This window comes from Bos indicus x Bos taurus, chromosome 10, assembly GCF_003369695.1.
Source record: "Bos indicus x Bos taurus breed Angus x Brahman F1 hybrid chromosome 10, Bos_hybrid_MaternalHap_v2.0, whole genome shotgun sequence".
Lineage (NCBI taxonomy): Eukaryota > Metazoa > Chordata > Mammalia > Artiodactyla > Bovidae > Bos > Bos indicus x Bos taurus.
Window position 1 is genome coordinate 78889224 of NC_040085.1, and position 27987 is coordinate 78917210.

General features: G+C 36.0%; 1 protein-coding gene across 2 annotated transcripts in view; it reads left to right on the forward strand.

Moving 5' to 3' along the window:
- Positions 1–27987, forward strand: part of DNAL1 (dynein axonemal light chain 1) — a 40624-nt gene that overhangs the window by 4686 nt on the left and 7951 nt on the right. The window contains exons 1-7 of one of the 2 annotated variants that reach the window (XM_027552388.1): positions 2225–2263; positions 2720–2758; positions 7549–7658; positions 10582–10637; positions 19004–19059; positions 26352–26478; positions 27317–27457. In XM_027552388.1, the coding sequence (XP_027408189.1) occupies positions 2261–2263; positions 2720–2758; positions 7549–7658; positions 10582–10637; positions 19004–19059; positions 26352–26478; positions 27317–27457 (532 nt within the window). In that variant the 5' untranslated portion in view covers positions 2225–2260. Of the gene's footprint in view, positions 1–2224; positions 2264–2719; positions 2759–7548; positions 7659–10581; positions 10638–19003; positions 19060–26351; positions 26479–27316; positions 27458–27987 lie in introns of those variants that run through there. The other variant, XM_027552387.1, reaches the window with a different exon arrangement.

Here is a 27987-nt window from a genome sequence, read left to right on the forward strand (position 1 = left end):
CTGAGCTCAGCTTTTTCTTTTTCCTTAGTAATTATCACCTTCTAATATACTATATGACTTATCTATTTATTTATTATATCAGTTACATCGGTCTCCCAGCGATAGATGTAGATTCCCGTAAGGCAGGAATCTTTGTTCTGTTCATTGATATATCTGAAGCAAGTGGAAGAATGTTTGGTATATAGGAAGTAATCAGTGAATATTTGTTCAAATGAATGAATTTATTCATTAAGCTGGTATTGGTTAGAGCTTTTTGATATATGCATGTGTGTGTGCTAAGTTGCTTCAGTCGTGTCCGACTCTCTACGACCTAGGACTGTAGCCTGCTAGGCTCCTCTGTCCATGGGATTCTCCAGGCAAAAATACTGGAGTGGGTTGCTATTTCCTTCTCCATTTTGATATATAGCTTTTATCAAATAAGGAATTTTGCTTTAACCCTTAGTTAAAAGCTTTTAATATCAGAGGTAGAACTTTATCAAATGCTCTTTCTGCACTTACTGAAATAAATGTAATTTCCCCCTTTTAATCCATTAATAAATGATTTACATTTGTAATAGATTTTTCTGTTGTTAAACAATCTTTATGCCCCTGGCATAAGCCATTTTTGATCATGATCATTATACACCATTGGCTTTGGAAATCTAATATTGTGCATCTAAGATTTTTCAAATCTGTTTTGAGAAGTAAAAAGGGCCCCTTATCTAGTTATGGCATCAAGATTATTCTAGTCTCATAAAATAAGTTGGCAGCTTTCCCTCTTTTCTTTCTGGTTTCTGAAACAACTTGCATAACAAGGAATATCTGCTCCTTGAAAAGTTGGTAGAACTTATTTGCAATTTATCTAGATTTGGGGCTTTAGGGGAGGAGGGTGTGAGTAAATTTCTTGGATTATCTTTTTAATTTTCAAATAGTTATTGGTCTATTCATATTTTCTGATTCTTCTTGTGAGTTTTGGCTTTTTTTTTCCCTAGAAATGTATACTTTAGGTTTTCAAAATTATAATATTTTATTTTAAAAATCTCTGTGGTATCTGTGTCATCTCTCTTTATTCTATATTTTTAATTTGTATATCTCTCTGTTTTGCTCAGTCAGGCTTGCCAGAAACTTAAGAACCAGCTTTTAGTTTTGTTCGTCTTTTTTCCTCTCAGTCTGTTTTTCATTGATTTCTTCCTTCCTGTTTCCTTCTGCATTCATGATGTACTTTTCCAAATATTTTGAATGCCTAATTTGTTTTCTATCTCTTGCTTTCTCTTATTTTTTAAAATTTATTTTATTCATTAGTTGATTTGCAATGTTGTGTTTACTCCTCCTAAACAGCAAAGTGATTCAGTTATACATATATATATAATCCTTTTCATATTATTTTCCATTATGGTTTATCACAGAATATTGAGTATAGTTCCCTGTTCTCTTATTTTTAAATTAATGTATTTTAAGCATAAGTTTCCTTTTAAGTGTTATATTCCTCCAATTTTTACATTCTTTGTCTTTAATTTTATTATTTTACTTAAATTAATAGTTTTATTTTTAACTTGTGTTATTTATTAGTGCATCTTTACTTCAGAGACTTAATTCCTTTTGTTATTCTTTAGGGTTCTCTCTTTTATAAAATAAGCTCCAGCAAAGATTCAAAGGATGTCTTCTTTTTCTTACCTTTAAAGTTTTTAATATCATATTAAATTGAATCTAAGATACTATTGATTATAAGGTACAACATTATTTTATCTTCTTCTAAGAAAGAAAAGTAATGATTCGTGTTGTTGTACATCAGGAACCAACACAACCTTGTAAAGCAATTATCTTCCAGTTAAAAAATAAGAAAAATAAGAAGTTGGAATTAAACTGTGACAGAATTTCCTATCACTTAGAAATTTTATTTTGTATTTATTGACAGAGTTATTTTAAATGTATTTAGGCATATAGATTTTTATCATGTGTTATCCTTTGATAATGGAGAAGGCAGTGGCACCCCACTCCAGTACTCTTGCCTGGAAAATCCCACGGTCGGAGGAGCCTGGTAGGCTGCAATTCATGGGGTCGCTAAGAGTCCGACACGCCTGAGCAACTTCACTTTCACTTTTCACTTTCATGCATTGGAGAAGGAAATGGCAACCCACTCTAGTGTTCTTGCCTGGAGAGTCCCAGGGATGGGGGAGCCTGGTGGGCTGCCTTCCATGGGGTCGCACAGAGTTGGACATGACTGAAGCAACTTAGCAGCAGCAGCAGCAGCATCCTTTGATAAACATAAAAATGAATATATATGGTATGTATATTAAATAAGATGGTTAATATTTTTCTAAACCTTCATCAGTGCTACCTGGCTGCAGCAATTATAAAATTTTCCTGGTTGTAAGATGTATCCAGACTTCAAAGATATTAAAATGTGAAGGAAGATATAAATCTTAGAATAATGAAATAAGATATATTTTATTTTATTTTTTTGAAATAAGATATATTTTAATATCAGTGTTGACAGCTCTGTTTTTTGTGAACCACGTGAGAGTAAAGCATATGACATGATACATCATGATTTCCTTAATTTCTGAGAGGTATTTAAGTATTTCTGATTTTAAGAAATTAAAACATTCTCTTTTCATATAAAGTCTCAAAAAAAGAAATCTTTTTAATGGTAGATGCCAGGGCTAATAATTGTTGCATGAAAATTGAGTCAACAAATCACACCAATAAAGATAACCTTGTTTTTTCTTCTCTTTTTAAGGCGAAAGCAACAACAATCAAAGAAGCCCTAGCCAGATGGGTGAGTTTATGAGTTCTTACTTCTAGAAACCATATTAGGATAAGTTTTGGACAGTTATTTAAATCTGATCATTCGATACAAGAAATCTGTTAGTGGATACATGAGCCTACACAGGTGATAAAAGTATATAGACCTTAATACACACATGCAGACACATTCACACTCACATGTACAAATGAGTATAAGTAAAATTGGGAAAATCTGATTAAAGTTAGTGGATTGTATCAATATCAATATCTTGGTTGTGATACTATAATTTTGAAAAATGTTACCATTAGGGCAAAGTGTATAAAGGCTCTCTCTGTATTATTTCGTATAACTGCACATGACTCTTCAAATATCTCAATAAAAATTTCAGTTAAAAAGTCTGACCATTGGAAAATTTAAATCTGGAAAGGCTAATTTGTCTGTTACTGTGATAGCTGGAATCTCCATGTTCTTTTTCAACTTCATCATTATTAAACCACATATCATTTTTAGGTGATAGAGTGATATGTGCTGTGGGTGATCTAGGTTTTAGATAAATGATGGTTTTAATCTCTTGGAGGTTAGAACAGAGACAGTCAATGTGAACAAATGAAAATCATGCATAGACAAATGAAAAAACCTCGAATAAAAATTCTAAAATGATACTCAACATGACTGATCGTCAGGGAAATGCAAATCAAACCCCCAAAGAGATATCACCTTACACCTGTTAAAATGGCTGTCATTAAAAATATGAGAGAAAAGTGTTGGTGAGGATGTGGAAAAAAGGGAACCCTTTTGCACTTTGGTGGGAATGTAAGTTGGTATAGTGTTATGGTGGAGTGGTTAGTATAAACACTGTGGAGATTCCTCAAAAAATAAAAGTAGAACTACCATATAATCTAGGAGTTCCACTTCTGGATGTATATCTGAAGGAAATGGAATTGCCATCTCAAAGAGTAATTATCCCCAGGTTCATTGCAGCATTATTCAGAATAGCCAAGACATGAAAACAACCTAAATGGCTATCAGTGGATGAATGGATAAAGAAAATGTGTATTTGTATACAATGGAATATTACTCAGCCATAAAAAGAAGAAAGTCCTGCCATTTGTGACAACATTATGCTAAATGATGTAGTCAGATAGGTAAAGACAATTCAAGGTTTTTTCATTTGTGATCTCACTTATATGTGAAATCTAAAAAAGCCAACTCATAGAAACAGATTATAATGGTGGTTACCAAAGTTGAGGAATGGAGGAAATGGGGAAAAGTTGGTCAAAGGGTAGAAGCTTCCAGTTATAAGATCAATAAGTTCTGGGAATCTGTGTATAGCATAGTTAATAATACTGTATTATATACTCGAAAGTTGCTAAGAGAGTAATCTTAAATGTTCTCAACACACAAAAAATTTCTTGTATGAGGTGCTGGATGTGTTAACTTTATGCTGGTAATCATCTTGCAATATGTACATATATCAAAGTATCACATTGCATACCTTAAACATAAATAATGTTGTATGTTAATTGTATCTCAATAAATCTGTAAAAAGTAGTGATAATTTTGTACTGTATAAAAGTATTGAATCACTGTGTTGTACACCAGAAACTAACATAGCACTGTAAGTCAATTATGTTTCAACAAACAGACAAATTCCTAGAAAAAGACACTAGATTTGTGGTAACCAGAGGCAAGGGGTAGGGGTAGGGGAAATTGGATGAAGATAGTCAATAGGTACAAGCTTCCAGTTACAAGATAAGTAAGTACTAGGGATGCAGTGTACAAAATGATTAATATAATTAATGTCGGCCCCATCACGTCATGGCAAATAGATGTGGGAAAGTGGAAACAGTGACAGATTTTATTTTCTTGGGCTCCAAAATCACTTCATACGGCGATTGTAACCTTGAAATTAAAAGACGCTTGCTCCTTGGAAGAAAAGCTATGACAAACCCAGACAGCGTATTAAAAAGTGGAGACATCACTTTGGCAACAAAGGTCCATATAGTCAAAGCTATGGTTTTTACAGTAGTCATGTATGGATGTGAGAGTTGGACCATAAAGAAGGCTGAGTACCAGAGAATTGATGCTTTTGAATTGTGGTGCTAAAGATGCTTGAGAATCCCTTGGACCGCAAAGAGATCAAATCAGTCAGTCCTACAGGAAATCAACCTTCCTAATCATTGGAAGGACTGATGCAGAAGCTGAAGCTCCAAAACTTTGGCCACCTGATGTGAAGAGCTGACTCACTGGAAAAGCCCCTGATGCTGGGAAAGATTGAGGGCAAGAGGAAAAGAGGGCAACACAGGATGAGATCATTGGATGGCATCACTGACTCAATGGACATGAATTTGAGCAAACTCCAGGAGATGTTGAAGGACAGGGAAGCCTGGCAAGCTGTAGTCCATGGGGTGGCAAAGAGTCGGACAGAACTTAGCAACTGAAGAACAACACTGCTGTATGTTATATACGAAAGTTAAGAGAGTAAGTCCCAAGAGTTTTTATCACAAGGAAAAAATTTTTATTTCTTTTATTTTGTATCTGCTTGAGATGATGGATGTTCACTAAACTTACTGTGGTTATCATTTCATGATTATGTAAGTCAAATCAGTATGTTGTATGTCTTAAACTTATTCAGTGCTGTATATCAATTATATCTGGAAATACACAAGATACATTTTTTAAAAGCACATAGTAATGTTAGGAAATGGCATTGTAAAAAATGTGCATTAAATTTAAACAAATATTTTGAATATAAAATTCTATAAAGTTTGAATGGTTGTATTTCAGCACTATGGATAGAATTTCCAGAGAGAATAGAGATGGCTTCTCAATTTCTATCCCCAGTGATAGCTTATTTGACTGTGTTAGCAGTTTTTTGTATAATAATGTATCTTTGCTTTTGTAGCTGGGCTTTAAATAAAAAGTCTTTCAAGAAACTTGGTGTCTATGGAAAATAGACAGAGTAGCTAGGATAATGAAATATTTGAATTCTTGTTTTTAGTGCTTGTAAGTTTCTGTATACCCTAATTGGAATTTAAAAATTCCTTTCTGTTTAGCTACTGAAAAATCTGTTTTAATAAAAAAAAGTATGGAGTAGGCTTAGTATTCAATACAGTTGCCTTGAAGCAGAAGCAGATTTTAGGATAATATAATAATATTTATATTAACAAGTGGTTAATAACAGTTTATAATAATAAATAGCCAACCACTATTATTATTATAATAATAAGTGGTTGGCTATTTGATTTGGTTTGTACATTTTATTTCTAGATTATATGATGGCTGTAAGTCTTTAACTTTAAGATTATTTGAGGATATAATGCTCATTCTTACTCTCATTAACACATTTATTAAAGATGTCAGTCTCCCATCTCCTAACCTATGGCACACAAAAAAATACCAAGTGGATGTGTATTAGTTGTCTTTCAACTGATTATATATTTTCTATTATTTATGTGTTATGATTTGATTTAAAAAAAAAAAAAAACAAGCCTCTTTTGTGTCTTATATCACACTAGCTATAGAAAACATGAGTTTGAGCATGCCCCAGGAGATAGTGAAGAACAGGGAAGCCTGGAGTGCTGCAGTCCATGGGGTCACAAAGGGTTAGATATAACTTAGCGACCAAACAACAACAATAGAAAACAGGAAAGCAAAAAAAAAAGGTTCCCAAGCTGCAGTATCTTCTTGTTTTGTTGGAGAGATGGAACTAAGTACCTCAGTTATTAGGCAGCATTATTAGGCAGCATATCCTGGTAATTAAAATTTAAATTGTATTAGGTACTGAAATTAAACTGTAACATAGAATGTAGTAGTAAATTATTGTAGAACAAATAAATTTGACCTTCAGTTCAGTTCAGTTCAGTTGCTCAATCACGTCCGACTCTTTGCGACCCCATGAATCGCAGCACGCCAGGCCTCCCTGTCCATCACCATCTCCCGGAGTTCACACAAACTCACGTCCATCGTGTTGGTGATTCCATCCAGCCATCTCATCCTCTGTCATCCCCTTCTCCTCCTGCCCCCAATCCCTCCTAGCATCAGTCTTTTCCAGTGAGTCAGCTCTTCGCATGAGGTGGCCAAAGTACTGGAGTTTCAGCTTTAGCATCAGTCCTTCCAAAGAACACCCAGGACTGATCTCCTTTAGGATGGACTGGTTGGATCTCCTTGCAGTCCAAGGGACTCTCAAGAGTCTTCTTCAACACCACAGTTCAAAAGCATCAATTCTTCGGAGCTCAGCTTTCTTCACAGTGCAACTCTCACATCCATACATGACCACTGGAAAAACCATAGCCTTGACTAGACGGACCTTTGTTGGCAAAGTAATGTTTGTCATAAAGAGAATACCTTCTCAAATTCTTGGTATTTGGTGGTTGTAGCTCAGACTAAATTGTACATAGGAACAGAAAGATGAGATGACAAAAACAGCTCGTCTTATAGATCTAAATCTGATACTTAAGTTTGTTTAGGGACAAGGAATCCTTCCCAGAAAAATGTTTTTGTTGTTGTGTTTTATTTTTGTTTATTAATTGATAGACTCTTAAAAGATTTTAAAAACTACAGAAATAAAAGTTATTTTCTTTCCTCTTTTCCATTTGGCTGAGACCTGACAGGGAATTATCTGAACCAGTGATGTATAAGCTAGTTATCAGGTTCAGTAAGTAAGTGTTGTCAATAAGTGTTCTGTCAAGAATGTACAGAATTAATGAATTTTAATAGCTATTTTGAAATAAATATTGAAAAGCCTTGAGAAAATCTGACCTTTTTAGTTCCACATTATAATCTGGGATTATTTTCTTCCACATTAATTTTCCTTATAGGAAGAGAAAACCAGCCAGAAGCCATCTGAAGCCAGAGAGATAAAGCTGTATGCCCAGATTCCCCCTATAGAGAAGATGGATGCATCCTTGTCCACGCTTTCTAATTGCGAGTAAGTGCTTGTCTTTTTTCATCCTTTCTAGTATTGCTGTTAAGTTTCCCTTCCTTTTCTAAATACACAGACTAAAAAAATGTATTTATTTTCTTGGTTTTCATTTCCCTTCCTCCCTCCCTTCCTTCCTTCCTGTGATTCTCCCTTTGGCAAGGCCAAACATAAACGATTATTGGTTTATAGGGTCGTTAATCGAGTAATTCTAAACTATCCTGTATCACATTTTTTTACAGTGTGATTTTTTGTTTTGATTGTGCCGGGCCTTTGTTGCCGTGCACGGGCCCTTGGTTGCAGCAGAGGCTTCTCTAGTTTTGGTGCCCGGGCTTAGTTGCCCCGTGGTTCTTAGTTCCCCGACCAGGGATCGCACCTGTGTCCCTGCATTAGAAGGTGGATTCTTTACACAAACTTCCTTTTCTCTTAGGAGAAGCTAAATAACACAATAAAACTATTTCTCTGTCGTAAAATCTAGTAGTTTCTCTTGTGAAATTATCCATCAAAGTCAATACTATACTTACTCAGAAGCATAGAAGTAACCACTTTTGAAAAATTTCTCAAATTATTAAAATACATTGTAAAACATCTAGAAAATATTAAAAACACAAAGAAAAGGAAATATCAACCAAAATTGCACCAGTTTTTGAGTACCAGGGTTAGCATTTTAAAAAATTTCATTTTTTTATTATTATTGTTGGTTGCTCCACACAGCATGTAAGATCTTAGTTCCCTGACCAGGGATTGAACCCATGCAATGGGAGCGTGAAGTCTTAACTACTGGACCACCGGGGAAGTCCTAGCATTCTCACGTAGAGCCTTTTTATTTATTTTTTTCTCATTAGCACTAAGTTACACTTACTTGCAATCCTATTTTCCCAAGACTTTAAGTATCAGATATATGTTTATTATATTAACTGATTTCCTGAATATTCTGCATGCTTTTTAGCAGGGTTCTGTGACGAATTTGAGGCAATTATACCATGACACCTTGTAACCATGTTCTTAAGCTGCAATGTCTTATCAGGGCTATAGAATGTTATAGAATCACTTGTTATAGAATATTGGAAAATCCTATATTTTCCTAAGTGTGGTTCCCTGACTACCTACATAAGAACCTCCTTGTGCAGCAGATAAGCCCAACTTCAAATTTATAGAAAAAGAATCTACTGATGAAACTAGGTATCTGTGTTTACAATAAGCAATCTGAATGACTCTTAAGCACATATTTGTGAATGCATGCATTAGACTAATATCTATCTTTGGAATTAAAGGGAAAAACAAACATAATTTAGTTATTGTATGCAGCTTGTCCTTTGTGATGAGAACACAGTGTAGTACATAAAAATCTACCTTAAATGTGTTTTTGGCTTCAAAATCATGATTTCAAAGAACATTATTTTAAAGTGGTCAAACGTCTTTTTATCAAACCTTGAGAAGGTTCTATACCTCATACCAAAGTACCCTAGAAACTGCTTAAGAGTCATCCTGTTCATATTTTTGCTGACAATCTTTGGGCAGGTTGCCTATACAACAATTACAGAACTATTCCCCAACTGTAGTCCTGCTTTTCCACTCCATTTTTCACTTTATTGGTAATTCTTGGGAGTGGAGAATGACTAGAAAATACACACATATGACCAATAATTTACAGTGTACAGTAATTGCTTTTACTGTTTTAAGCAAAAAAAAAAAAAGAATAATTCCTCTTCAAATCAAATCTGAAGGATAAGATCACATGTTCTGGGGTCAGTTTTCGGGGGTTTTAAATTTGGATTTGCTACTTTCTGGCTGTGTAATAGTAGGCAAATTGCTTAACATCTTTGTGTCTCAGTTTCCTCATTTATAAAATATGGTTACTAATATGTAGCTCATAGGATCATTCTGATGGTTAAAATAGTTAATACATGTAAAGTATTTAGAAGAATACTAGGCACATATGAAGCATTCAATAAAATTAGCTTTTATTATATTCTTTGTATGAAGTTTGCTAAGATATTAAACACTTTTGTCAAGAGAAGATTAATAGTGTATAATTCAGTTCCGTTCAGTTCAGTTCAGTCGCATCTGACTCTTTGCGACCCCATAAATCACATCACGCCAGGCCTCCCTGTCCATCACCAACTCCCAGAGTTCACTCAAACTCACGTTCATTGAGTCGGTGATGCCATCCAGCCATCTCATCCTCTGTTGTCCCCTTTTCCTCCTGCCCCCAATCCTTCCCAGCATCGGAGTCTTTTCCAGTGAGTCAGCTCTTCGCATGAGGTGGCCAAAGTACTGGAGTATATAACTATGCTCCCTTTAAAATTTTGTTTTTATACGATTAAAGTATATATAGGGAAAAAAATATAGAAAATATATATATAAACTGGTGAAAGTATTTATTTCTGGGGAAATGTCTGGGGTGATTAGGACTACGTTGACTTTTTATAATGTATGTATCATGGACATTTTCCAAAGTTGGTATGTATGGCCCGATCTTGTTTGTTTTAGTGGCTGCATAGTATTTTGTTATCTGTATTCCTCAGCTGATGGGTGTTTATAAATTTTCCCCCATTTTTTTGCTATTATAATAATACAGTAATAGTTTAATTCATATATATTTGGCATTACTATTTCCATAGGATATGTTCCTATAAATGAATTACTGGGTTAAAGAAAATATGCATTTAAAAATTTTAATAGAAAACACCAAAATGTCCACAAAAAGGTTTTTTTAATTTTATACAGTGAATGTTTATTAACTTTTGTTAATAACAGTATGGGAAACAGTATGACGATTTCAAAATGAAAGAACATGTGCCATGTCTGAGAGGGGAAAAAAGGATTCAGTGTGAAAAGGAAACGTCTGAGAGAACTTGAGGAATAATTTCTATTATACTATTAACTTTTTTTCTTATTAATTCTAGTATTCTTTTTTTTTCTCCTTTAGGAAGCTTTCACTGTCTACAAACTGCATTGAAAAAATTGCAAACCTGAATGGCTTAAGTAAGTGATCCACAGTAACAGATGGTTCCAGAATTTTTTTAGTTATTGGGAAGAAACATTCCAGAGACACTGCATAATCCTAGAAGCTGGCACCTGTTTCAACCACAGTAATTGTCAGATGATAGAAAGAATATATAAACTATGTGTCTTGTTTAACTATCCAAAGAAAATTAGAGATAACATGAAACCTGAATAGTTTAAGGACATTTTAAAGCTTGTAGAGTTAGAATTGAAATATATGAACTGAAAATCAAGTTTTTTTAAATCTGTTTTTGTCCAGATTTCTCTTGTATTTCATACTTGTTGTATTTAAAATTTTGTTCCTCACATCCTTGTTTTTCCTATGCGCCTTATCTTTTTTAATGGCATTAACCCCTTCCCAGTTGTCAAGGTTCCTTATGCAAGTTGCCTCTGGGCTGCAAACACTTGGTGGCTTAAAGCTTCAGAAATGTATTCCCTCACAATTCTAGAGGCCAGAAGTCTGCAATCAGTTTCACTGGGCCAATATCAGTGTTTTAAGAGGGCCATGGTTTCTCCGGAGGCTTTAGGGGAGAATCTTTTCCTTGCCTTTTCTGGGTTCGAATGACTGCCACATTCCTTGGCTTGTGACTGTGTCGCTCTAGTATCTGCCTCTGTGATCATATTTCCTTCTACTGTTTTGTCTCTGCCATATCTTTTTCTGTCACCCTCTTATAAGGACATACATGATTGCATTTAAGAAACACTTGGATAATCAAGGATATTTTCCCCATCTTAAGATTCCTAACTTACTCTTATCTGCAAAATATTTTTTCCCATATATGATAATATTCACATCCAGGGATTAGGATGTAGGTATCTTTTGGTGAGCCATCATTTATCTTATAATACTTCCCCTTTATTTCCCTCAAGCCCTACATCCAGGTTTATCTCTGAGTCCTGTTAAATTTATTCTTTGAAAGAGCTCAAATAATTTGTTGCGTTTCCATTTCCAGGAGCTACAGCTTTAATTTAGACCCTCATCATTTCCCCCTTAGGTCATCTTTTTCAAACGTTTTTTTACCACTTCCCACAGTAAGAAATACAGTTGAATTAATAACTCAGTACATACGTTAATAGGGCTTCCCAGGTGGCTCAGTGGTAAAGAATCCATCTGCCAATGCAGGAGATGTGACTTTAATCCCTGGGTTGAGAAGATCCACTGAAGGAGAAAATGGCAACCACCTCCAGTATTGCTTAGAAAATCCCATGGACAGAGGAGCCTGGCAGGCTACAGTCCATGGAGCAGCAAAGAGTCAGACACGACTTAGTGACTGTGCACGCACACACATGAATATACATATCAAATATACACATACTCATATGAACTGGATTAAAATTTGTAAAACCGTATTTACCCTTATAGCATTGGTTCCATTTTTAAAAGTTTTTAGTGTGATTTCCTGGTTTTTTAAATGTTTGTCACAATCCACTAAGGTTTTTTCTGTTTGTTTTATTGGAGTGTAGTTGATTCACAGTGTTAGGTTACTTTCAGGTGTACAGCAAAGTGATTCAGTTATACATGTGCATATATTCATTCTTTTTTAGATTCTTTTCTCATGTAGGTTATCACAGGATATTGAGTAGATTTTCCTGTTATTAATATATAGTAGGTTCTTGCTGACAACCCATTAAGTTGATTTCACATGATCCACAATTTGAAAAAACACTGCCTTACAACTTATGTGATAGCCACCCAATTGATCTCCTTATCTCCTATCTTTCTGCTCTTCAGTTGACCTTCAGCACTGACACCAGAGTTTTGTTTATGAAAATATTGTTCTATTTATCATTCCTCCAAGCCAGAGACCTTCAATGACTCCCCTTTGCCTAGTAAAGACCAAATGCCTTAAGGTTGCATTCAGAGTCATTTAAAAGCTTGTAACATCCTCTTTATACCCAAACATTTCATTCTTTTTTATAACTTTGTACACTTGTTAATGCAGTGCTTTTCATTGAGAACAGCCCCATCCTGTAACAGGAAAACCCTACAAGAAAAAAAATTAACATTAAGAATGCAAAGTTTAAATGTTATTTAGAGGAAGAGCTCTAAAGACTCTGATTTCCATCATCATAATGACTCTTTCTTGGAAACATTTCCTGACCCAGGGATTGAACCCGGGTCTCCCGCACTGCAGGCAGACTCTTTACCATCTGAGCCACCAAGGAAACCCTTGTAACAGTCTACCTTGGATTATAATCCAGAAAGTGAAGAGAAACTGGACTCTGTGGGAGAGGTAGTGGGGGAATGATTTGGGAGAATGGCATTAAAACATGTATGAATCATATAAGAAATGAATCGCCAGTCCAGGTTCAGTGCAGGATACAGGAAGCTTGGGGCTGGTGCACTGGAATGACCCAGAGGGATGGTATGGGGAGGGAGGTGGGAGGGGGTTTCAGGATTGGGAACACATGTACACCTGTGGCAGATTCATGTTGATGTATGGCAAAACCAATACAATATTGTAAAGTTTAAAAAAAATTTAATTAAAATTAAAAAAAAAAGCTCAAAAGCTGGCTTTTGAAACTCAGCATTCAAAAAACAAAGATCATGGCATCTGGTCCCATCACTTCATGTCAAACAGATGGGGTAAATGTGGAAACAGTGTCAGATTTCATTTTCTTGGGCTCCAATATCAATGTGGACAGTGACTGCAGCCATGAAATTAAAAGACACTTGCTCCTTGAAAAGAAGCTATGACAAACCTAGACAGTGTATTAAAAAGCAGACACATCACTTTGCCGACAAAAATCCATAGTTTTGCAGGAGTCATGTATGGATATGAGAGTTGGACCATAAAGGAGACTGAGCGCCAAAGAATTGATGCTTTTTAACTGTGGTGTTGGAGAAGACTCTTGAGAGTCCCTTGGACTGTAAGGAGATCAAACCAGTCAGTCCTAAAGGAAATCAACCCTGAATATTCATTGGAAGGACTGGTGCTGAAGCTGAAGCTCCAGTACTTTGGCCACCTAATGCATAGAACGGACTCATTGGAAAAGACCCTGATGCTAGGAAAGATTGAGGACAAGAGGAGGGGGCGACAGAGGATGAGATGGTTGGATGCCATCACAACTCAATGGATGAGAGCAGACTCAGGGAGATAGTGAAGGACAGGGAAGGCTTGCGTGCTGCAGTTCATGGGTCTCAAAGAGTCAGACACGACTTAGCAACTGAACAACAGCTTCATATATTTATTTTGAATATTAAATGAGCCAGTGTGTATAAAGTGCTTAGAATAGTGCCTGGTGCATATAAATGCTCAAGAAATAGTAGCTGTTACTATAGTTAGGAATATGTTCTGTCTCTTTAGATAATGAGCCCCTTAGGGCAAGCACCATGTTTTATTAATCTTTTAATCTTCTATTCCTAATCTCCATTTCCCCCTGCCCTTGCCTAGTGCCTTACTCAAAGTTGCATTCAGTATTTATATAGTGCTGGAGAGGAAGTGTTTACTATTAGACTTGTATTTAAAATGATTCAGTCTATTCCAATTTTCACTGACTCTTTAAACAATTTGAGATATTTCATTTTCTGCTCTTTTGGTTTCTTTGTAATTGAAATAACTTGCTTACATGAGGCTAAATTCATAACATTTATCAGTATGAACAACATGCTTTTCTTTCATAAAAACATGACTACACTGACTCGATGGACGTGAGTCTGAGTGAACTCCGGGAGTTGGTGATGGACAGGGAGGCCTGGCGTGCTGCGATTCATGGGGTCGCAAAGGGTCAGACACGACTGAGCGACTGAACTGAACTGATGACATGAAATTGGGTAAACTTCTATAAAGGGCTGGTAACTCGTATTCTCTTTGATCACTTGGTAGTGACTCTCAGGAAAATCACGTTAAAAAAAGTTCCAGAAATTCAGTGGAAAAGAGTACCTTGATCAATTATTGATGTCTAATATAGACATGGAAAGAGAGAGGATAGGCCTTTGTATCATGTATTTGCTATACTAGACACATCTCATTTTAGTTCTGCTTGTAACAAATGGTATTTCTGCAGTCTACAGAGAATACACTTGGTCTGTGACTGTGAAGCAAAATGAAGCCAACTGATCCATATAAAATACTGAATATATGACTCTAGCTTGCCTCCTACGCCTTTCCTTTCATGAGCACTATGTCTTACCTACTATGCTAATATGAGAAGATCTGAAATAAACAAGTATTGCTATTTAACGGGGGTTTTCAGGCAGATTAACCCTAACAGCTGTGACGAGAGAACAGTATGACATGAGTATCTTCAAACTGTGGCTAAAAAGCTGTACAATATAAATAATACTCTCATTTAAAGATTAGAAAGTAAATATTGTTGTTAAAACAGTATACTCCTTCAGTTTACTAAATAAATAAATATAACTTTACGATAATGTTTTGATTTTCCTCAAGACCTAAAAAGTGTTTTCCATATAGTGGTGTTCTACTTATGCAGCATATTAAAATATGGAAAATATGTAATTGTGTAATGTAAGAACAGTTAATCTATTAACTTTGATATCATAACTTACCTCCCTGGACAGCAATAAATAATATCCTTGTAGCCCTCTCATTGCCATTTCATGTACATTTTTAAAAAAGAGTTGTAGATATTATCTTTGAAAGATCTGCATATATCTGTTATCTCTGATCTGAGGTCATTTCTCAGTTCTTATCTTAGTTGACCTAAGTGCATTTTGACATGATGATTTCTTTTTCTTGCAGCAGTTTCTTTGTTGGGTTTCTAGGATACTGTACCCCTTTGATTTCCTCCTGCCTTTCTGGCGGCTTCCTCCCAGCCTCATGTCCTCAAATTTTTTACTGTTGGGGTATCCCTGGCCTCAGTTCTTGGATCTTTTTTCTGTCTTTACCTATTCCACATTCTCATCCAGTTCACGGCTTTACCATCTGTATGCTGATGGTTCCCACATTTATAGCTCAAGTCCATACATCTCTGAACTCGACTTACATATTCAGTTGCCCAACATTTCCATTGAATGTCTACTGGACATTTCATACTTAACAAGTTCAAAACTGAGTCCTGCTATCCTTCCCCAGCCTTTGTTAACCCAGCTTCTTGTGTGTCTGTATCAGGCAGTGACAACTGCTTTCTTCTAGCTGCTCAGGCCAAATTCCTTGGTAATTTCTTGACTCCTCTGTCATATCCCCTATAAGGCCTGTTTGTTTGTTTTTTTCCTAATTTCATCTCCTGTTGCTCTCTTCTCATTTTCTCAGCTAGGCTGTGTTTTGTGAATGCTTCTGCTATGGCCCTGCTTTGAAGCCTTTGCTGCTGAAGTTCCCTCCGCATGTTTTTCCTCCAGATAGCCTCATGTCTAGCTGCTTCACTTCCTTTGAATCTTTACTTCGAAGTCACCTTCTATCTAACATGTTGGATGCTTCTACCCCCTGCTGTTTCATTCTTTTTGCCTGCTTTTCTTTATGCTTTACACTTGTCACTATCTAATACCCTTAATTGTTTTGCTTACTGTCTGCCAGAAATTAGCTCCATGACAGCAAGAATTTACATCTGTGTTATTCACTGTTATATTGCAAGTGCTTATAGGTATGCCTGGCACATAATAGATGCTCAAAAATTATGTATTGAATGAATAACTTTTTGAATAAGGTTTTTATTCTGCATTAAATAGAAAAAGGTAGTGTTTTTCCATATTAAGAAGCTTTAAAGAATAATTGATTATGTGATTTTCTTATATATTTAATTTCTACATATTTATAGTTATATATAAAGTATATTAGTTTGCTAGGGCTGCCATAACAAATCCCACAGACTGGATGACTTACACAACAGAAATTTACTTTCTCGTAGTTGTACAGGTTAGAAGTCCAAAATCAAGGTGTAGGTACAATTGGTTTCTTCTGAAGCCTCTCTCCTTGGCTTGTGTATAGCCATCTTTTCCCTTTGTCTTTGTTTCTGTCTGTGTCCTAATCTCCTCTCTTATAAGGGCACCAGTCATATTGGATTTTACCTAAAATGTCATCTTACTTTAATTGCCTCTTTAAAGGTTCTGTCAACAAATAGAGTCACATTCTGAGTTACTGGGGGTTAGGACCTCAACCTTTGGATTTGTGGGGGACAATTCAGCCTATAACATGGGGTTTTATTTCAACTATTTTTCAAGAATTAGATTGCTTTTAAAATATTAATACCTTGTTCTGAAAACTAAATGTTTCTCATAAGATAATTTGAAAATTTTATTAAATAAAACCAAAGCTTGCTGCTGCTGCTGCTCCTAAGTCGCTTCAGTCGTGTCCGACTTTGTGTGACCCCATAGACAGCAGCCCACCAGGCTGTGCAGTCCATGGGATTCTCCAGGGGTTGCCATTTCCTTCCCCAGTGGATGAAAGTGAAAAGTGAAAGTGAAGTTGCTCAGTCGTGTCCGACTCTTAGCGACCCCGTGGACTGCAGCCTACCAGGCTCCTCTATCCATGGGATTTTCCAGGCAAGAGTACTGGAATGGGTTGCCATTGCCTTCTCCGAAACCAAAGCTTACATAACTATAAATGCCTGATACCTATACACACATACATCATTTATTGTGGACTTACTGTGGATTAGGCATTATGCTGAATACTTTAGACAATTATCTCATTTAGTCCTTATATTCCTATAAGATAGAGCCTATACTTCCTCATTTTACATAAAAGAAAACTGAGATTCTGAGAGGTTTGGTTACTTCCTTGGAGAGCTTGGATTGGATTTTGTTCTTAACCATTGAATTATGGATGTTATAGAACAGTGTTATCCAATAGAATTATCTGTATTGTTCCAATATAGTTGCCACTAGCCATTTATAGCTATTAAGCTCTTGAAATGTAGTTAATGTGACTGAGAAACTTAATTTATGTATAATTTTAATTAAATTAATATGGTCCTATCACTTTATGGCAAATAGATGGGTAAAAAGTGGATACAGTGTCAGGTTTCATTTTCTTGGGCTCCAAAGTCAATGCAGATGGTGGATGCAGTCATGAAATTAAAAGACACGTGCTCCTGGGAAGAAAAGTTATGACAAACCTAGACAGTGTATCAAAAAGCAGAGACATCACTTCGCTGACAAAGATCCATATAGTCAAAGCTATGGTTTTTACAGTAGTCGTGTATGGATGTGAGAGTTGGGACCATAAAGAAGGCTGAGCACCAAAGGATTGATGCTTTTGAACTGTGGTGCTGGAGAAGATTTTGACAGTCCCTTGGACAGCAAGGAGATCAAACCAGTCAATCCCAAAGGAAATCAACCCTGAATATTCATTGGAAGGACTAATGCTGAGGCTGAAGCTCCAATACTTTGACTACCTGATGCAAAGAGCCGACTCATTGGAAAAGACCCTGATGCTGGGAAAGATTGAGGGCAATCAATTTCCCAGAAGAGAGCGACACAGGATGAGATGGTTGGATGGCATCACTGACTCAGTGGACATGAGTTTGAGCAAACTCAGGGAGGACGTGAAGGACAGGGAAGCCTGGAGTGCTGCAGTTCATGGGGTTGCAGAGTCGGACTCGACTTAGCGACTAAATAACAATGTGGTTAGTAACTACCATATTGGATAGCAGAGTTATAAAAGTTTAAGTTGTGAAAAGTAAATATATAACTTATGCATAAGTAATCACAGTAGATTTTTAGGGCAGAAGTGAGATTGCATGTTTTACTAGAAATCTTTTAATTTTGAAAAATAATATGTGTACATGGTGTTATGCAAATAAGTTCAGAAGAAGCTAAATTAAAAATATCTTCCTCTGCCTGTATACTGACTCTCAGTTCCTCCCCCAAACCAACCACTGTTTCTACTTTTTTTCTTCCAGAAATAACCTTATAGACAAAAGAAACATCCTTTTAAAAAACACAAATAGACTTCTTTTGAAACCAAATTACAATCTAATTATCCTAAAAAATACAACAAAAGATTTTTAAAATGCTAATTCACTTGATTTCGCTTCTTTTGTGGAGTTAGGTGGGGACTACACATGAGAATGTTTCTATTTTCTAGTATAAGCCCTCATACTACAAGAGGTTTGAAATGTATATGCTCCCAAATTTAAAGTTCAAATCTTCTTTACTCTTATTTTATCTGTGTAATATTTCTTACTAGCCAGTAATTTAAAACCATGCATTTCAAATAGCTAAACATTTAAAATTTAATATTGATGTGATGTGCAGTTGTAGAGTTTACCTTAGTGATAGGTCAGTGTTATTTCCTACGTGATTACCACTTTTTATTAGTACAGCCTTTCTTATTATATAAGGATATTTATTATATAAATGTATTAAAGCTTTATTATATTAGATTTATAACAATTGTGTGATATGATTCTAATAAAGCAAAATTGCTTTCTTTCCTCTACAGAAAATTTGAGAATATTGTCTTTAGGAAGAAACAACATAAAGAACTTAAATGGACTGGTAGGTTGTTATTTACTACTTAAAAAAGCATACACTCTTTTTCTTGAGTATATAAGTATTACTTGTCTGTTCCAGAAACTTTTTAAAATAGAAAAGCAAATATAAAAAGAACCTATATAAAAAAATACCTATATAAAGAAGATGTGGCACATATATGCAATGAAATAATATTCAGCTTTAAAAAAGAACAAATTTGAGTCAGTTCTAGTGAGGTGGATGAGCCTAGAGCCTGTTATAGAGAGTGAAGTAAGTCAGAGAAAACCAAATTTAGAATATTAATATATATATGGAATCTAGAAAAATGGTATTAATGAACCTATTTGCAGGGAAGGAATGGAGATGCAGAAGTAGAGCATGGACTTGTAGACACACTGAGAGAGAGAGTGGGATGAGTGGAGAAAGTAGCATCAGCGTATTTGCACTGGCATGTGTAAAATGGATAGCTGGTAAGAAGTTGCTGTATAACACAGGGAGCCCAGCCTGGCTCTTTGATGACCTCAAGGGGTGAGATGGGGGAAGGGGAGGGAGGCTCCACAGGGAGGGGATATGTGTATAATTATGGCTGATTTGCATTGCTTTGTGGCAGAAACCAACAGAACATTGTAAAAATTAAAAAAAAAAAAGAAAAATTACTCTTTGTAAACAGGGGTATTCAGAGGTGAATCGAAGGGTTCTGTGCTGTTCACTTTCAGCAAACAACAAACTTCATCTATTCAGTCTTTAAAAGGAAGCATTACCCAGCAAGCTAACTTCCAAAGAGCAGCTTTGAAACTGCTCCCATTTGCAAGCACTGAGGTTATTGACAGTAAAACAGAAATCCTGTGGGCTGGTTTAAAAAAAAAAAGTACCCATAAACCACTGTTAACATTTTGATTGACATCTTTCTTGCCTTTTTTCCTTTGCTTTGGTGAGAATATAGAAAATGGAATCATACTATACATTTTGTTTTCCATCTCTTTTTTTTTTTACTTAGTATACAAAGATAATGTTTCCATGTCATCCATTCATTCAGCAAATCCATACAGTATATTTCCTGAATGCCTTTTAGCCAGGCACTGTTCTAGGCACTAGAGATACAGCAGAATATAAAATAAAGTCCTTGTTCTCATTGAACTTATATTGTAGTGGAGGGAGACAGACTAGAAAATAATTGTATAATAATATATCAAGTGGTGAATTCAGTGAAGAAAAACAAGGCATATAAGAGAACGTGGATTGATGGGAAGTCCTCTCTGTAGGCTTATAGAGCTGACCAAGGGACCAGCACTCCGGACTGGAGAGGGAGAGCAAGTGCAAATGTCCTGAAACTGAAGCTGCTTGGTTACTTGAGTGAGAGCAAAAATGTTGAATGAGGAACTGCCCTCATTGAGGCTGATGCAGCCAAGAACCTGCCCTCATAGGACATGAAACAATTTTAGATTTTTTTCCCAAGTGGCTTGCAAAGCCATTGGAGGTTTTTGATCAGAGGATATTAAGTTTTTAAAATAATTTGCAACCATATTCTTTTTTAATGACAGCATAATATTCTATTTTATTGATATACCATAATTTATTTAAATAAGTTACTCATTATTCATAATCAATGCTATTATGAGTCTCCTTTTAGTTATATTATTGCATACATCTATGAATAATTCCTTGGATAAACTCCTTGAAATGGAATTGCAGGGTCAAAAGGTATGAATTTCTTTTAAGGTTTTTGTGACATATTATCAAGTTACACTTTGGAAAGGTTGTACGAATTTATACCACCACCAGTAATGTAAGAGGGTTCCTATTTCCCCTTACCAAACATGGATTTGTTAAAATTTTTGACAGTGTATTTTATTTGCATATTTATTGGCCATCTCAATTTCCTTGCAAAGAGGTTGAAATGAAAGAATATTGTAAAACTAGGCAAATTCAGAAAAGATGAAGTTAATTTCTTTTTCTTGTGTATGTTCCCCAAAGACAATAATTTTTAAAAAGTGCGTATTGTTAAATACTTCATAAAAACTCTGAAATATTTTGTAACTCTGGTCTCCTGTTCCCCCACCTCACCTCAGTAAGTCTAGCCTGTGCTTCATCAGAGTCATTGAAGTCATTTGAAACTGTTTTGCTTCTGAAACTGGTATACTACAGAATAGTAACTGCCCATGACCAGACAGGCTACAATGGCCACCACCATTCCACCCCTTTGCAGAAACAGCCAAAACACCTGAATAGGAATCAGTGTTCAGAGGAGCAATTTTGGAATTATCTTGAATTATCTGGTAATATTCCCACATCTGCATGTCTGCTTACCCACATAAATTCATAAAATGTTGGAAATTCTTAGAGATTACATTCTGAAGTTAATAAAAGGAAGTTTTTTCCCCAACACAATAGCCAGTAGATGAATTGTTTGCTTTCTAGCTAGATATAATTAATAAAATCCTGCTGCTGCTGCTGCTAAGTTGCTTCAGTCATGTCCGACTCTGCGACCCCATAGACGGCAGCCCTCCAGGCTCCGCCATACCTGGGATTCTCCAGGCAAGAACACTGGAGTGGGTTGTCATTTCCTTCTCCAATGCATGAAAGTGAAAGTGAAATTGCTCAGTCGTGTCTGACTCTTCAAGACCTGATGGACTGAAGCCTGCCAGGTTCCTCCATCCATGGGATTTTCCAGGCAAAAGAGTACCGGAGTGGGGTGCCATTGCTTTCTCTGAATAAAATCCTAATGATATATAAATTATTTTTATATTCTAAATGATTGGTAAATTTAAAGACATTTTGCCTTCTCTTCATTCTATGAGCTTTAGATGGTAAAATATCATATATAGGGGGACATTATTCATAATGGGCAAAGTATTAAATTGTAGTACAAAATTTCAGAATTTATTATACTTCAGGCTAAACATTACTTTGAATTTTCTATAAAGGAAGAATTTGCAAATAAATATACCCCCAAATTTTTAGGACAAATATGACAGATGCTGGGTGTCCCCCCAGGGATTTACTGAACACTAACTAGATTCTTAAATATTGATATGGTGTATAAGTTCTCCCGTGAAATGTAATATATACCTAGAAACCAATAAGAAATGGTAAATATAGGATTAAAGGCATGAATGGAGATATTATCTAGCTGAACCATCACTTAGATCTCTTACTTTCTATAAACTGCTATCAGTAACCGCTAAGTTTTTTGTGTTGCTTTCCCCCACCTCAGTTTGTGTGTGTGTGTGTATGTGTGTGTGCATATACCAAAAACAACATTTAATCCATCTAAAAGCTTTATACTTATGCACAGACTGAAGAAAAATAAGTCTGCATATGGATACAGATGCTGGACTTCAGACAGTTTCACATACTAACTGATTTATTCATCTAGACACATTAGCCTCATAGCATGATTTGAATAGCTGCCTCAGTAACTTACAAATAACTAATATATGAGACATGGAATGTTAAATTGAAGGAAGGGAGTCTATATAAAACTACTTAGGAGAACTATTTGTTGTTGTTGGATTTCCACATTGCTGCTGCTGCTGCTAAGTCGCTTTAGTCCTGTCCGACTCTGTGCGACCCCATAGACGGCAGCCCACCAGGCTCCCCCATCCCTGGGCTTCTCCAGGCAAGAACACTGGAGTGGGTTGCCATTTCCTTCTCCAATGCATGAAAGTGAAAAGTGAAAGTGAAGTCGCTCAGTTGTGTCCGACTTTTCATGACCCCATGGACTGCAGCCTACCAGGCTCCTCTGTCCATGGGGTTTTCCAGGCAGGAGTACTGGAGTCGGGTGCCATTGCCTTCTCTGGATTTCCACATTACTGGCTCCTTAACTTTCACACTTCAGTTCAGATGTCACTTCCTCAGAAGAGACCCAACTATCCTAACCTAAAACAGAACTCTAGTCAATAACTCTTACCACTCTTAATTTTCCCCATTTTTCTTATTTGTTTATTCTCTTTCCCTCTATCTCTCCCACTGTTTCTCTCTGTGTCACACACAAATCCTGATAAGTGTATCAGTTTTGTCCATCAGCATCTACACTGGTGCTTGATACATGTAGTAGGCACTCTGTAAATATTTATTGTGACTCCAAATATTTTATTGCTACTTATAAAAACTATTAGGTTAAATTTTTAATTCTAAGAGTAATACATGTAATTGTAAAAAACGAATCAAGCAACTCATAAATAAATGAAATACAAAAGTCTTTCCTCTTTCTACATTAGCTCCATGAATAACAGAAATAATATTTGTATACTTTAAATTTTTTTCTGTGTAGAAACAGACATCTGCGTATGTGTATGTGCATGCAAGTGTGAGTGTATGTATGTTATATTTGTACTGATATATTGTGCATATTTTTCCTGTTTTTTTTTTAATCAGGAATATCCTTCCATGTAAAAACAGGCAGATTTAATACATTCCTTTCCATAGCCGTTGTTTTCTACTTTATCAGTATATACGGCAATGTGTTTAACTATTCCAATACAGCTGAGCATGTAGAGTATTTCCATATATTTTATTAAGGGAGGGGGTCTTTCTCTCTCTCTCTTTCTTTTTTTTTTGCTATTACATATCATACTGTAGTGAACACCTTTTTACATATATCCTTTAGCAATTGTTTGAATATTTACGTAGGCTAGATTCCTAAAAATAGAAAAGCTGAGGTTATTTTTGTGCATTTAAATTTCGACAAGTACCTCACATTGCTCCCATGGGGCTTATGCCAGTCTCCACTGGCATCAGTGGCATAAAAATGAGGGTTACCCCCTCCACCCTCAATATCCATGAGTATTATCCATATTTTTAATATCTGTCAATATGTTAGAAACAATATGTTGTTTTAATCTGTATGATTTTGAACATCTTTTTATATATTTATTTGTTAGCTATGTTTCTTCTTTTGGAAATTGACCTAACATATTTTTTACCCAGTTTCTGCTTTATCTTTTTCTTCTTAAATTCTAGGCACTCCCCAATATTCCTAATAATTATCCAGTATTGATAATTATATAGCAGACTCTTTACATGCATTATCTCACTTGAAACTCATAAGTAGATAATATCCTCATTTTAAGATAAAGAATCCTCAATCTTCATCTTCAGATAAGAAACTGAGGCTCAGATAGTTATGTAAAGTGTCCAAGTATAGTGAGCAGACACTATTAAACCCTGTTGCCGAGATAAGTGGTCTGTAAATAGTTATCGCAGTCTTCAATGTGTATTTACTTTGTCCCAACTATTCTATATCAGTAAAAGAGTAAATTCAGCAAATTGGCTATTTGGAGAATTGATCAAGTTGGCGATGTGAAAACTGACCAGGAGTCCTCACCTGCACATGTAAAATGACACTAAATAAGTGGAAGAACCCTAGAATTGAGCCTAAATTTTCTAATTAGTATTTAATCACTATTTTTTTCTGCTGCCTCACACGTTCTAAACTGGAGATAGGAGATGGATGGGGACGCAGTGCAATGAAAATGTATGTAACAAAGTTTAAATTATCTGAAGACTGATGCTATATATGGTATACTAATTAGATCCTTTGAGAGAAGGTATCAGAATTTACCTGAGAGAGGCTGGTTAAATCACAAAGTTTTAATATAAACTGCTAAGTCGCTTTAGTCGTGTCCGACTCTGTGTGACCCCATAGACAGCAGCCCACCAGGTTTCCCCGTCCCTGGGATTCTCCAGGCAAGAACACTGGAGTGGGTTGCCATTTCCTTCTCCAATGCATGAAAGTGAAAAGTGAAAGTGAAGTCACTCAGTGGTGTCCGACTCTTGGCGACCCCATGGACTACAGCCTACCAGGCTCCTCCGTCCATGGGATTTTCCAGGCAAGAGTACTGGAGTGGGGTGCCATTGAGTTCTAATAAAGTGCTGGAATGGACTGATTTAAAAGTTTTACTTTGAAACTGTTGTTTCTTCTACTTAGAAAGTTGAAATTAAGATAAACTGTGGGCCTTGGGATAACACACAGAACTAACTCAGGCCACTCCATTCTCAGCTTTTCCCCTTGGTTCCATCTGTATGGAAAATGCATTAATGATCTTTATCCAGAGTACATTTATTCTCCTATAGTCTTTGAATTGACAAGTACCAGAACATAGACCTGCGTCCTACATTCTAGACATTAGCATGCAGATGTAGGTAAATTCTTTTGGGTTAAGAGGGGATTGAGGGAGTACCCTGGCAGTCCAATGGTTAAGACTCCACTCTGTCACTGCAGAGTGCACAGGTTCAATCCCTGGTTAGGAAACTAAGATCTTGCATGCTCAGCCAAAAGGGAAAAAAAAAAAAAAAGAGGACCTTGAACATTGAATTGATTCTGCTTAGTAATTTTTGTTTTTTAAGGAACAAATAATCATTACATTTTGTCTTTTGTATATGAAAGAAAAGGTTTTGTGCTACCATCAGTTATATCTAGCATTTAAGAGTCAGTATGATATAATCTTTATATTGTAACAATCGATTTTGAGTTTTATACATCAAAAAAAAGAAAAAGAAAGAGGTGAATTGATGGAGAGGTAGCAGGATGGATAGATGGACAGATATGCGATAGGAAAAGATAGTAAAATGTTACAGTAGAACCTGTAGTGGATATACGGATATTTACGATAATATTCTTTCAACTTTTTTATGTTTGAAAGTTTTCATAACAAATATTGGGGGAAAAAAACACCCTGAAATTTAGACCTGGGTCTACTTTTTTTCTTTTTCTGCTGCACCCTGTGACACGTGAGATCTTAGTCTCATATGCTGCACCCTCTGCCTTAAAGCACAGAGTCGTAACCACTGGACCACCAGGGAAGTCTCCTAGGTCTACTATCTAATAGCATTGTTGGGAATTTCCTGGCGGTCCAGTGGTGAGGACTCTGAGCTTTCACTGCTGTGGGCCCAAGTTCCATCCCTGGTTGGAGAACCAAGATCCCACAAGCTGCGTGATGTGGTCAAAAACAAAATAGCATTGTGATCTGAGAAAAAGCCCTTAATCTATGTTAGAAATTAAATAACATGATTTTCCTATTTTAAATAAGGATCAAATAATACCATGTATAGGGAAGTAATTTGAAAAGTATACTGTTCAATTAAATAGTACTATTATTCCCCCTCTTGATGATTTCAGTAGCTATTCTTAGTTCAGATTAGTTTGAAGAAAGGAAGAAAATGTTCTACATGGCTTTCTTAATGAGAAAAAACTCCCATACAGCCTTCAGCTCTCCTGCCAGTGGACAGGAGGGTCTCAGTTCTCTCTGAAGGCCATTGTCTTTATATTTTTATATTTTAAAAACGCATGTAAATCAAATTGCTTTCTATTTCAGGAAGCAGTAGGGGACACACTAGAAGAACTGTGGATCTCCTACAATTTTATTGAGAAGTTGAAAGGGATCCATGTAATGAAGAAACTGAAGATTCTCTACATGTCTAATAACCTGGTGAAAGACTGGGGTGAGGCTGGCTCTTTGCTAATCTTCTACCTCATGTTTATAGAAAATAACCCAGTAGGGAACAAGATACAATTGAGGACATTTCTTTCTCAGCACAGAGGGAAATAGCTATATGAGTTCCTATATTTCATCTAAACACTTGACATTTACATTTAAATAGTTACTTAGAAATGATTGTAAGGTCCTAGTCCTATTAATCATGGAAAAAAATTTCAATTATTGTCCAAAGGCTAAAAGGAATCAGTTTAATAATTCTTAGATGGAAGACTTATTTAACATGTAATTGCTTTTCTTTTTTGTTGTACACCATCCATTTAGCATTTTTAAAGCCCTGCTGTGTGCCTTGAACCATGCCAAGCTCTTGAGATACATAATTGAATAGGACACTATGCCTGCCCTCAAGGAGTTCACAGCTTAGTGGGCAAGACTAGTTTATGAGTTAATAATTTGAAAACTGTGTGATACGTTCTACAGTAGAGACTTGAAGTATTCAGAGATGAAGGGATGGGCAGAGACAAAGGCAGTTTAATTTAGCTGATACTGATGCATACAGTATAGAGAAGACCTACCACTGGAGGTTGATTTGTTGATTCTGAACCTCATTTCTTCTTTGTATCCCATCCTTAGGCTAACACAAAGGTAGAAGAGGTATGCCACCCTTTCTATAATGTCTTCAGAGAATGGCTTCCTATGGTATAATTTCCCCTACTTCCTTCAAAACCTAACAAGTTGTTCTGAATAGTCACAAACTAAGAGCTAGTGGTATTGGAATTCAGCCCCTAAAATCATAACGGTAAAACTTGCCATTTTAATATGTAATGTATTCTTTTCACTTGTAGCTGAATTTGTGAAGCTGGCAGAACTGCCATGCCTAGAAGACCTGGTGTTTGTAGGCAATCCCTTGGAAGAGAAACATTCTGCTGAGGGGAACTGGGTTGAAGAGGCAACCAAGAGAGTGCCCAAACTGAAAAAGCTAGATGGTGAGTGACTGTGGGCCAGCTTGGAAATATTTTTTGGGTATAAGAATTGAATTTGTATCATGGAATCATGAAAAGCAGCAAAACTAAAGCAAATGATAGGTTATCTCTCTTCTCCAAGACCATTTCTGTCCATAGGAAATTTTATGGTCCCAGTTTGGGCCAGAATGAGATGAAAAACTTCTAGGATCATCCCTAAACCAAAAGCTTATGAGAAATCTGGGTTTATTCTCAAGTCCCAAAGATATTATATTGCAAAATAATTAGACATAAATAGTAAACAGTTGCTTTTTCACAATTGGATCAAAATTGTAATGTTGTCTCTCCTTCTCCTCCCTAATTTTAGTTTCCCAATACCTAAAACTGGAGAAGGAAATGGCAACTCACTCCAGTATTCATGCCTGGAAATTTCCATGGACAAAGGAGCCTGGCGGGCTACAGTCTATGGGGTCACAAAGAGTTGGACACAACTGAGTGACTGAGCACATGCACTCAATACCTAAGATAGGTGACAATGTCAAGAAAAATCCTTG